We start from the raw sequence: 12,799 nt of genomic DNA on the forward strand, positions 1-12,799 counted from the left end.
ATAAGACATCTTCTGAGCTGTATATCCTGTCCAATGCCAAAAGTTCGCAGTTTAGGTTGTTGTTGGTTGGTTGGTTTTGCTCTTTTCTCAGAGTATTCTTCATCTCTTTGGTCTTCTACTTCTTCATGGCAACAGTAGCTAGGCCTACATTTTCTCCCTTTGCATTCTTTCCTTTCAGCTTATTGTTTTCCGGGGGGGAGGGGGTGGTGCCGAGAAACACATCCCAAATTTTGTTTATCCACTCCTCTCCTGAAATACATTCCCAGTGTAATTCTATTTCCTCATTCATGCTTTTGTTTCCAGTGCTACTGGAGTTCTAGTCAGCAAACTAGGGCTTATTTTAACACTTTAAAGCCACAATTTGTTGCTGTAAACAAACAGCATTGTTTCCTGTGTTTTTCTGAAGTAGAAATGGCCCAATCGGATGTTTTTCCTCATGCCTGTAATCCCTAGAATTCAGGAGGCTGAGACAGGAAGATTGCTGAGAGTTTGAGTCAGCCTAGGTTGGAATGAAATCCTGTCTCGAAAACACAGCAAAACAAAAACCAAAACAACAATAACAAGACTCCAACCAAACAATGAAAACAAAACAAAGCAACAAACAAACATATATGTATACGGGAGGAGACTATTTAAGATTGAGGATTGGATTCTACCGCTATGTGATTGGACAAGATATGAAGTTTGGCCTTCTGACTTTTTGTAGGTCAAGGTCTTTTTTTGTTTTGTTTTGTTGTTGGTGGTGGTGGTGATGGTGGTGGTGGTTTTTCGAGACAGAGTTTCTCTGCGTAGCCTTGGTTGTCCTGGACTAAATTTGTAGACCAGGTTGTCCTGGGACTCACAGAGATCTGCCTGCCTCTGCCTCCCTGAGTGCTCAATGGCATTTTGGAGTAAACTACACTCCTATTGGCTGGCTGAGCAGGCGCACTGCCGCTCAGCTCCACAGGTGGCAGTCTTGCCCCAGTGGGAGCAGAGTTGCTGCGATTAGGGTTCTCCTGGGACACAGAGAACCAGATAGAAGGAAGCCTTACTCCTAGTACCAGTTGGTGCCCAAGCATGCTCAGACAACTAACTATGCATCGGCTAATTTTGAGACTTCGTGGCTTCTTTCAGAGGAAGGCGGAGCCAAAGGAACAGAGAGAACAGCAGCAGAGGCTCTTGGGAGGTACTGTACTAATGCTTTCTCCAAAGAGACCTTCTCTTAGAGGTGTGTTCCATCTCGGGTCTAGAGTCCCAGAAACTTAGAAATCTACCTGGCCAGAGTAGCACCATCTTATTGCAATACGGCATCCTCACAGTTCCTTGCCGAGTGCCCCCCTACGCTGCCAGCTGGATAGTCTTGCATGGATTCACTCTAGAACTTTCCTTCCCAAAGAAATGACCAAAGGCAAGGAGAAAATAATGACTCCTGGTACCACTTCGTGCTCAAGCGTGCAAAATTTTCCTCAGAGGCAAAATAATGGGGACTACAGGGATGACTCAGCAGTTAAGAGCACTTACTGTTTTTAGATCACCCGGGTTTGGTTCCCAGCCCACACACTGCTACACACAACTGCCTATAACTCTAGTTCTTGAGGCTCGGAACTAGTCTGCTCTCAGAGGGTACATGGTCCATGTACATACATACACTCAGGCATGTGCATGCACCAGCACTCACATACATTTTTTCCTTTAAAAATGCTGGGATTAAACAACTTGATTTTCTCTCTCTCTCTCTCTCTCTCTCTCTCTCTCTCTCTCTCTCTCTCTCTCTCTTTTCTTCCTCTAATATTTCTCTGTGTAGCCTTGGGTATCCTGGACTCTGCTTTGTAGACTAGGTGGGCCTCAAACTCACAGAGGTCTGCCTGCCTCCATTTCCCTGAATGCTGGGATTATAGGTGTGCCCCACCACTTCCTGCTTGATTTTGTTTCTTAACTGAACAGGTCTGTATATATTAACCACCTCTCTTTTACTGGGATAAAAATGCCTGAAAGCAAGTTAACTTAAAGGAAGAAAGGTTCCTCTTGCTCATACTTTCAGAGTGTTCAGTCAATGGTCACTTGACTGTATTTCTGGGATTCTAGCAAGAAAAATAAATGAATAATTTTTTTTTTAAAAATAGGTCACATGGCTAATGAGGTGAGAGCCTTCTTAATCCAAAGGCTTGCATTCTGAACACTGCTGCATTGGGGACTAAGCTTTTAATATGTTATAGCTTAGAGGTGGCATTTAAGCTCAACCTATAACAGAAGCCAAGCAAGAGAATCATATTTCTGTGAACAGTAAAAACATAGGAATCAAAGTTTACTTGCTCACTTTTTATCTGTAAACACATGCCATGGAGTGTGCTACTGATTACCTGTACAAGGGATTATTTTGAAGGTTTACATGTCATTAAGGAGAGTCCAGTCAAAGAGATGAAATGTAGCCAGGGTGAATAACAACCCTGCTCTAACAAAACAAGCTCTGGTATTACCATGTCCATGTTAGAGCCAAGTCAGATAGGCAAAGAGCAAAGAGACTGCACAGCTAGTTTCTGGCTTAGTGGAACTCATACCCAGACACCCAGATTGAACAAACAAAAGAACACACATACGCACAGCACATGCATGCACATCCACACACACACACAACAAACCCTCATGCAACCAAGATTTAAAACTGTAATCCCAACATACAGGGAGGCAGAGGCAGGCAGATCTCTGTGAGTTTCAGGCCAGCCTAGTCTACAAAAGGAATCCAGGAAAGCTAAGGCTACACAGAGATCCACTATCTCAAAAACAAACAAACAAACAAACAAACAAATAAATAGATCTGGGTGAATCATTGCTTATTAGCCTAATGACTATGTCAAATCAAAATCACTCCATTTCTAGACTTTGGTGATTGTTTACCACAGCTTTCCCTGGTAGGGCTTATTTGTAGTGTGTGTTTGCACTTGAGAATAATCTGTGTAATTATTTTTTTATTTATTTCTTAGATGATACCACATTAGAAAACCTGCAGGGAGTTGGGTCCTATCGTGACTATGGCTGTATTAATGAGCACAGCCTCTTCAGTGCTGATGTCTCCACTGGCAAGGAACCTCTGAAAATTGAACAAAAAGTTCCTGCAGTTGTGGAAGAAGATCAAACAACTCGTAGATTGAACACAACTACAGTAAGAGTTGTATATTTTGGGAACTCTCTTTATTTCCGGGTTCTTTCACCTTGGCTTCTATTTGCCTGTGTTGAACAGACATGTTGCAATAGATAGAAACTGAAGTTTAACTTAGGGGATGATATGGGACATATGCTCTACTATGTGGTATTATCTATTTAGAAAAGTAGAAATTGCATTGTATCCCTTCATCAGTCTTTAACAGTAATTATTAGAGCTCATATTATCCTGTAACTACCTTTTATTAGGCAAATAATGGATCTGTGTTGTTAATTACTATGTGAACAGATATATATGTTAATCATTTTTTAAATAGCTTTATTGAAGTATAAATTTACTTACCATGGATTTCCTCAATTTAAAAGCTGTTTAGATTTACAGAATCTGCATCTAGCCCAGTTCAAATACTATCATTTTAACTGCATCTAGCCCAGTTCAGATACTATCATTTTAATCTGTCTATGCAAACTAATTTGTTATTATTACTGAAATTACTGATGAAAATAGTGTTACTATAATCGAAACCATCAGCAGCAGGATGTGACACTCCCTATTTGACAGGATTGCCAAGAGTGGAAGTATTGTCAAATTTGAAATTTTTAGCTATCTAAGAAGTTAAAAGCCAGCCAGGCTTTTAATCCCACCACGTGGGAAACAGAGGTAGACAGATCTCTGTGAGTTGAAGGCCATCCTGGTCTACAGAGCTAGTTTCAGGACAGCCTGGGCTAAACAGAGAAACCCAGTCTTGAAAAAAAACCACACACACACACAAAGTGAAAACCTAGCCAGGCTTCCTCATATAGTCTGGGTGTCTGTTAGTTTGAAGACAGCACTGAGAGGTCAGAGGGCACAATGAATCATCCACATAACTACTCAGTACTGGTAGAGAGATGGGAGCCTGGTACTTCCTTTATGGATAAAACTGAAATGAATAAATAACCACTACATTAGTAATGACAGTTGGAGATGCGTTTATCCCAGCCAAACCAAACTTAATTAATAAGCCCCTTAAGTCAGGAACAGCACAAATTTGCAACATGTTACACCTTTACCTACATCTGGAGGATGAAAAAGCCATGGATTCTTTAAAACCCTCCTAAAGCACCATCAACTTTCATGAGAGCGAGAGGAGCACCAGGGGAGTGACTTACTCTCTGATGTTGCTTGCTGTACTTCAAAAGCATGCAGACTAGGGGCCAGCGCCCACTTGAAAGCAGCAGCATGACCTTTCATCCCAGTTCTGGAATAGCAGACACAGGAGAGTTCCTGGGGCTTGCTGGCCAGCCAGTCTAGCCAGTCATGGCATTCTGGTTTGGTGAGAGAGCCTCTCTCAAAAAATAAGATAGAGAACAATTGAAGAAGCTCACAGTGTGGGCCTCTGACTTCTACAAGAACAGTCATAAATATCTCCTAGCCACTGCTCCGCCAACACATACAAATTTTACCCAATACTTTCTCCTTCTAGGCAGTCACATTTCAACATGAATTCAGTCACCCTTACTTGCCTTTTCCTAGGAATAGAGCATGTGTGTGTGTGTGTGTGTGTGTGTGTGTGTGTGTGTTTTCCCGGACAGCCAGGGCTAGACAGAGAAGCCTGTCTCAAACAAACAACCAAACAACCAATAGTCATTTACAATAAGACTAGGTACAAAGGGGCAGAGGCAAGGGAGACTGGGAAGAGTGGAAGGAGACTTCGGTTGGTATGTATTGTATAAAAGAAGAATAAATAAATAAAATGCATATAAATTAGGAAACAAAAGGAGTATTTACAAAAATTGAAAAATAAACAGCATTGGGGTGATGAACTGCTCAGACCCTCTAAATCATAGAATAAAGCAGTGAGGTGGGGGAATGTCCCAAAGGACAAGTCAGTTCAGGTACAAGTTCGTGCAAGTCGCCTCAGTTGTTTTTCAGCTTATTTCATGCCCCAGGGAAATCTTCAAGAGGCAGGACAAGCCAGCTGGGTGCATTCTGGCCAGTCTGCAGCACAAACTGTTGCCCCAGGAAGGAGACAGCAGCTTCAGCTCTGGGTGAAGCCTGAGGCTGGGGGTTAGAGGGGGAGGGATGAGTAAGGAGTAGGGCAGTGTTGGGTCTGGTATTCCTGTTTCAGAGGACCTGGTAAGAAGAGCAAGGCAGCCAAAGTTTATAAGCTAACAAAGGTCACATAGGCTTCCTTGTGATTCCACACTGCTGACCATGGCTCACTGTGACAGCCTCACGTGGCCTTCTTGGTGGCCTCCTAACAGGACTGCTTTTCTTTCCTCTTCCCTTCAGTCAGTCCCTACCAGGGCACACAGGCTTCAAGAGCCACAGCAGATGGGAGAGTAGGACTTAAGCTAGGGCAGGGAACAATGATGCCCAGGGCTACTACATGCTGCTACCATGGGCCAGAAGCTGTGGGAGCTCTCACTGGAAACTTTTGAGCATGCAATTCTGCCCGATAGCTGATCCTCCATGTATATTAGGCAACTAGGTAGCATATTAGATTTATAAATTCTGTACCAAACTGTATGGAATGGAGCCCTGAGGTTACGGCACTTTCTTTTCATGGGATGCGGCATTATCCTTTAAAAGGTTAAAGTAAACTGACTTGTTTGTTCTCATTTGGTTATGTATTTATTATACATGTGCAATGTTACGTTTTCCTTTAAAAGACTCCATAGATAAATTATGTGGAACAAGTCGAGGGAAGACACAGACCAAAACCCATATGAAGTCAAATGGGAATGCTCTATTAGCTGACAGTGGAGAATAGGTACTTGAAACACCAAACTCTTGGTGACAACGCTCAGGGGTACAGAGTCACAATGACATCACTGTCGGGAATAGGTCAGGGGATCCTCATTGTATTCGTTTTGGTTAGGCATTCAATAGGTAGTTTGGCTCTAATGTGACTCAAGGTATATGTGACTGTTCAGGGAATAAGGGATGAAAAATTGCTTGAGCAGACACAAAATGGATTCAGGGTAAGAGCAGGGCAAGATGTTATCTTGGTCACTTCATGAGAACATGGCCAATGATTATTGTATAGGGACTAGATTTCTGAATGATGGGTATTTTTCTTGTTTTCCCATGTCATTTCTACATTTTATATATGGAACTGTGTTATTTTTGTAATGAGAAAAGCAAAGCATAAGATAAAAATGATTATAATTCTAAGAAATGAAAATATTTGATACTTTAAAAAAGAACTTTAAATAAAGTCTAACTTAACTGTGATTTTTAGAGCCTACAGACCTTGGTTATTTTCTTCCATCCCAGGGTGAACTAGGCATGACCCTACTTACCTTCCATGATCAGATGAGACTGACAAATTTAAGGTGTTATATGGCCTTTCCATTTATTTTCTTTTGTCTCCCCGGATGCTCTGGTCTGGAATCTTAGCATTTATATACCCTTCTTTTATGTTTCATTGCTGTCTCCCTTACTTTCTCCCCCAACTCCAAACCCAAGTTCTTCTTTTATCCCTTTTTCTGATATTATTATTATTCTTTCTTTCTAATTAGTTTGGGGACTGGAGAGATGGCTCAGCAGTTAAGAACACTTGTTGCTCTTGCAGAAGACCCAGGTTCAATTCCCAGTGTCCACATATTTGCTTACAACCATCTGAAATTTCAGTTCCTGGGAAACTGATACCCTCTTCTGGTCTCTGCTTTGGTCTCTGAAGGTACCAGGCACACACATATGTCAAGCCAAGCAACTTCTATTTGGTGCATTCATCTGTGCCCCCTTTCAAAATATCATCCCATTTGGGCTTGTTTCCTGCTCACCACCCTGACTCCCACCTAAATATCCAACTGCTCTCTATCAACTGGCCAGGCAAGACTGACTTGGAGGATGGGTGGTTTCATCTGTGCAGCTACAGGAAATCCTCATCCCTGCTGGGTAAATCTTTCCAGGTACGGTTGGCTGGGAATGGAGTGTCCACACTCCCCTAAGTAACCCCTCACCTGTACTCTGTAAGGAAACTAATAACTCATTGCTTCCCAAGAGTGAACTTCGGGACCTTAGGAGAAGGGGTAGTTGTTGGTCACCTGTCTCCATGGGAAGAAATTTTAGGAACAATGATGCTCATACAGTCATGCAGCCTAAACACTCATGCACAAAGTCTAAGATTTTTAAAATTAGTTTTAAAGGTAGCATACAAAATAATGGTTGCATTATGCCATTTTCATGCTTACATATCATTATACTTTGCTCCAACTTGTTTCCCACCGCTGTCTTAGTGCCCCTGAATGACCCTTATCTTCTGCCCCTCCAATAATACCCTTTTCTGTTTTTATGTCATATGTGTTCTATTATCCCGTCTTTTGCCTTTTCTCTAAGATCTCATCCTTCTGTCTTATGATCCCCTTTCTGGATCCATAACTGTCATACATAAACACATGTAGATATAGAAACACACATAGAGACAAACATTTATCCCAGTGTAACTTACCAGATAACAATCTCTTCTTTCATAGCCCAGGTCAAAATCCCTTCCCGAAAAACTTTTCTGTAAAACTTTTCTGTACTCTTAAAGTATTCTTCATGTAAATTTTCTTTCCTTCTTTTTTTTTTTTTTTTTTGGAACTCCAGGAATTATTTTTTAAATCTTTTATCATGTACTGTGACTTACTTTGAATTAGCTTTTTTTCCTCTTTGTTTTTCAAGACAGGGTTTCTCTTGGCTGTTCTAGAACTTGCTCTGCAGACCAGACTGCCCTCGAAACTCAGAGATCTGTCTGCTTCCTAAGTGCTGGGATTAAAGGCATGTGCCACAATCACCCATCTTGGCTTGCTTACTTTTTTGTTTTGTTTTGATTTGGTTTTTGGTTTTGGTTTTCTCTGTGTAGCCTTGGCTGTCCTGTAGACCAGGCTGGCCTCAGAATCACAAAGATCTGCCTGCCCCTGCCTCCCTGAGCCCGGGGACTAAAGGCCACCACCAGTTCTAATACTGTCCAGCTCTGAATTAGCTATTTTTGACTTTTACTCTCCTTTCATTTTTAATTACTGATAAGTAGAAGCTATATACCTTAAATTTTGCATGTAACACTAACTGTGTTATGTCTGGCAGACATGAAAATAATGCTCCTAGAACAAATTTTTTAAATTTATCATTTTACAGCACAAGGCCTAAGCCCTTATATAAACTATGGAGTTTATAAAGAGTATTGATGCTGGCTTATTAATTGTAATCAATGTCACATACCAATTCAAGATCCTAGATAGGAGAAGCTAAAGGTGTCCTAGGGGGAGTGTGTGGCAACTCTCTGTATTTTCTTCTCAGTTCTCTTAACCTGCTCTAAAACTATAGTAAGAGCGATAAGGAGCTTAAGCATTATTTCACAGCACATGCCAATTTATGTCACTTGTCTATGATCATTATTTGAACTATTATTTGAACATTGATTTTAGGGTCAATTTCAGATTTTTTTTACTTTGGTTTGTTTGCAATGACATTTTCATTTATTTATTTTGTTTGCTTCATAGGTGGATGCTTTCTGTGGTGACCATGGTGATGAACCATCAGAATCTCACAAGACAGTTTTGCTTGGTTGTCTTACCTCTCCAATGGGTGATGCTGACTGCACTGATCACAATTTGCCCTTCTCTCTAGACATTGTTTGTAAAGGTACAACTCACATTTTTAAATTTAAAATTGGGCTTCATCCATTTGAAATATTAACAGTAGGGCTTGGGCATCATCTTCGGGGTCAAATTTGGAACATGCTTATTTGATGAGAGGATTTTTGTGTTTCAATTACTACTGCAAGATACTTGGATCTTTAGATGGATTAGAATCAGGCCCTGCGCTTGTTAGGCAAGGGCTTCATCACTGAGCTACAATCCTAAACCTATACGTGGCTCTTTCCAGTAGCATTTCACTATTTGAAGTGGCCCATTGCGATTTGAAAACAGTATGAAACAAGGGACACGAACATCTTACACTGTAATTTGTTACATTTTCATTTGTTTGGGTACACTAATCCTTGTGCAACTTTTGACTTATATGGGTATTAAATTTTTATTCTAACACCCTTACATGAATGAAACTGTAATATGTTGTAATATTCCAGAATCTTTAAAATAAGGCTGGGAAATAGGCCTGTGCATTTCCGTGTATATGCTCATTCAGTGTTGAATTCTATTTGTATTTATCTGATATAACATTTTATTGTTTTATATCTATACTTAAATAGGTTATATATATATTAATATGGCAATAAAATTTATTAATTTATTTATACATTAAATATATATTTAAAGCAATGAAGTGTTTATTTAAAGAGACTGTCGGTCTCTTTAAATTTGGTTTAAGGGAGAGTTCTAGATATTGGGACAGAGGACAAAATTTGGAAGCCTTCATTAAGCCTTATTTATAAAGAGTTCATGTTGCTTCTAAAGAGCTCATTGTATCATTGGTGGAGACAAACATGTGAATCCATTAAAATGGACTGATGCAAGAAACAGTGGACAAAGAAGTAAGCACAATCATGCTGGAAAAAATTTGAGAAAGCTGACTAGGCTATGCACTGTTCAGGCTGACCTTCATACCCTGCCACTTTATGTCTGTACCATTAATGATCAAGTTGTAGAACCACGACAAAAATAAAAATAACAATTTGATGCATAATGAAATGTAGATCTAATGAAACATAAACCTAATGAAATGTAAATTTGATATCTTTATTATTAAAGCCCCCCACAGCCCCTGTGTGCATGTGTGCCTTGAAACAGGGACTTTCTATTGTGCCTAGGTTTGTCTCAAAAATGTTAAACTCATGCCATATCCTTGCCTCAGCTTCCTAAATACCAGGCTGGACTTTGAAAGATGAATGGCAGTAAAATAAGTCGTACCAACTATAGCTTAATCAGGTGCCATTTTACTTGGATAAAAAGAGTAGCATTGTCCCAGCAACACAAAGCTGCTTTCTAGTTTACTTTCTTGGATGTAAAAACTTGAACTTGATATTGGTTGTTATCTGAGGAACTCTCCAATGATGACTGTTTGGTGGTGTCTGGGACTTTATGACATGTTTTCCTCAGAAATTCTCAGTTTTCATAGCAAGGGTCCCTGTGATCGCTAAGTTCCAAAGACAGCTTCTTAGCCTGTCACTGCCAACAGAAAGTCAGCAACAACAGGAAGGAAAGGACTTGGACATGTTTGTAGTGCAAAGGATAAGACTAAAGGTGCTGAAGAGAGCAGGAAGAAATGATGGAGTCAGGTCCCTGAGCTATAAATAGAAGATAGGACCGAAGGTATAGGTCCAGAGGTTTACCTCTGTGAAACAGAGTTAGTCATGGTATCAGGCTTTTCTGGGGTAAGAAAGACATTGGCTAAAAAAGGTGTTGCTGCTTGCTAGCACTATAAGCCAGTCTTAAAGGTCCTAACCAGTTATATATAAAATTGTCAGAATAAGTGCCGTTAAAAGGATACTCTGAAACTCAGTGAAAATGGCAAACAGGTCTTCATTATTATTATTCTCATCCGTGTGTTGCTAGAAATCAAATCCAGGTTCATGTACATGCTAACTAAGCTACAGCCTACAATCTCTTTAATAAGAGACTAAAAGAAGGAAAGGAAGAAACATCATCATGATTTGCCCTGTACTGAGTAATGAATATATTATTTCTTTCCTATTCGTTGGACAGATATTTTACTGCCTCACTGTTCCAGATATTTTTCTTTTATCTTTTTAAATGTTTTTTTTGTGTGTGTGTGTTTGTGTGTGAGAGAGAGAGAGAGAGAGAGAGAGAGAGAGAGAGAGAGTTTTGCCTGCATGTTTGTATATGACACTTTTGCACACCTGCTGCCTCCAGAGGCCCAGAGCTGGAAGTACAGGGAGCTATCTATACCTCTTGCAGCTGCTGAACACTGAACCCATATACTGTGCAAGAAGAACAAGTACCTTTAACTGAAGAACCTGCTTTCCGGCCCTCACCTTTTACAAAATTTTGTCTGTTTTTTCCTGTGTGCACGTGTGCATTTATCTGAGTGTGTTGCGTGTGCTTGCAGAGACCAGAGGAATGCATAGATAAGCGAGAGGTGGCTGTGGGTACTGTGAGGTGAACCTGAGTCCCTTGCAACAACAATGAAATCTGTACCCTCCATCCCTAGGGTTTTGAATATTCAAAATGTATTCTGTGTGTAATAGAAACTGTATCAGGGATGATATCACGGTAAATGGTAAAGTGTCATATTCCACCCAGATAAAGGCTCTTCTAATTTAATTTTTTGTCATGACCGTTACAGATTTTGAACCTTATAATGGTGACCTGGTAGACATTGAGTTTTCTGAGCAGGAAGACACACAGAGCAGAAGAGCCATCTTGATGAAGCCCATGAAACACTGTCATGTAAATAAGGTAGTTTGTATGTGCTGCATTTGTCCTTTGTTTCTGCTTATCTTTAATTCAGTGATAATTTTTGCTGCTCAGGATTATACTACAAGCCTTAGGAAACTTAAATGCATAATAAGCTTGTTTTCTTATTCAAAACACTGTAATTCTGAAAGGAAATTATGAGAATCATGTAGTACATGTGATGAAAACTGAACTTTATATAGGTTATCTGGGAGGCTTTAGAATGTCCTTAGAACAACAAAAGCAAAAATGATCAAGTTTCTTGGAAATGTTAAGAAAATGAGTGGAGTGTCATTTAAACTCCTCAGGAATATGTGGGTATGATATGAGTAGTGAAAACAGAAAACAAGTTGGTTTGTGTTCATTTTGCACCATAGGAAAAAGGAATGTGCTTGTAACATAATCAAGGAAGCTCCATATGTTGTTGATAGTCAATATCACATTCCTTTCTCACTTGTTTCTTTCTAAGCAGCTGGCCTTAACTAGAAGTTAACAGCTATTTTGGGTAGTATTTAGAACAAAATTTGCTGAGAGCAGCAAAGTCCTGGTGCTAATCCCCGTGTGAGGTTGGATCTGGGCAGGGGTATGTTTCCACAGCCCTAGATGTTGCTAATATATAAAGGAAGCCGGGACTCTGCAGTGGTGTGGAGGAATCTTCTGGTTAGAGCCAGGGAGAAGAAGTGCAGTAAGATTTTCTCTACTCATTGCTGCCGTTTTTCATCACAGGTCTGTATTACCAGAGTAGATGGAAGAACTGGGGTGTTAGAAGACACCATCTTTTTCACCTTGGATTCTCTTAAGCTTCCTTCTGGATATGTGCCTCAACAAGATGATATTGTCAATGTTGTTGCTGTGCAGAGCATTCAGCCCAACTATTTCTGGAGAGCAGTTGCAATGACCCCGGTACAAGCATTGTAGGAACCAAGCCTTTGTATTCCTTCTTCAAGTGTTACTTCTATGGGTAGTCAAGGGCTGCTTTAATACAATAGTTTGAGTTACTAAGCCAAAATTTATGTTAAATATTTTTTTTTGGAAATAAATGGTGTTTTGTTGGAAATGTGGACTTATTCTTAAGAAGTTGCCTAGTCTATTCAAAGATATCCTCAAGCTGGCTTTTGTCTGCGGCAAAGAAGCAATGTTACACATTAGCTTAAATTATTTTTTCTCCAAGGTCAGAAATGGGTTGTGTGCTGCTACTGGTGTTGTTTGTCCTTTGAGCAGCACACAGAGGGAGGCCAGCAAATAAATGTGTGTAATTTAAAGTCACAGATGCCTTGAATCCATTTCCCATCACCTACTCAATTTGTATATCAAT

General features: G+C 40.1%; 1 protein-coding gene across 1 annotated transcript; it reads left to right on the top strand.

Annotated features, from left to right (window-relative positions):
* Nucleotides 1–1,074: 1,074 nt before the first annotated feature.
* Nucleotides 1,075–12,402, top strand: LOC132650071 (cancer/testis antigen 55-like). Its single transcript, XM_060375040.1, has 5 exons — nucleotides 1,075–1,165; nucleotides 2,961–3,139; nucleotides 8,611–8,752; nucleotides 11,375–11,487; nucleotides 12,211–12,402. Exons 1-5 carry the CDS (start codon nucleotides 1,075–1,077, stop codon nucleotides 12,400–12,402), a joined length of 717 nt encoding a protein of 238 aa, XP_060231023.1.
* The last annotated feature ends 397 nt before the right edge of the window (nucleotides 12,403–12,799 follow it).

Source organism: Meriones unguiculatus, chromosome X, assembly GCF_030254825.1.
Source record: "Meriones unguiculatus strain TT.TT164.6M chromosome X, Bangor_MerUng_6.1, whole genome shotgun sequence".
In the NCBI taxonomy this organism is placed as follows: domain Eukaryota; kingdom Metazoa; phylum Chordata; class Mammalia; order Rodentia; family Muridae; genus Meriones; species Meriones unguiculatus.

Coding starts and splice junctions, on each gene's coding strand:
- LOC132650071 (XM_060375040.1), top strand. CDS start 1,075: ATGCATCGGCTAATTTTGAGACTTCGTGGCTTCTTTCAGAGGAAGGCG. Junction 3,140..8,610: donor GTAGATTGAACACAACTACA/GTAAGAGTTGTA, acceptor TTTGCTTCATAG/GTGGATGCTTTCTGTGGTGA. Junction 11,488..12,210: donor AACACTGTCATGTAAATAAG/GTAGTTTGTATG, acceptor TTTTCATCACAG/GTCTGTATTACCAGAGTAGA.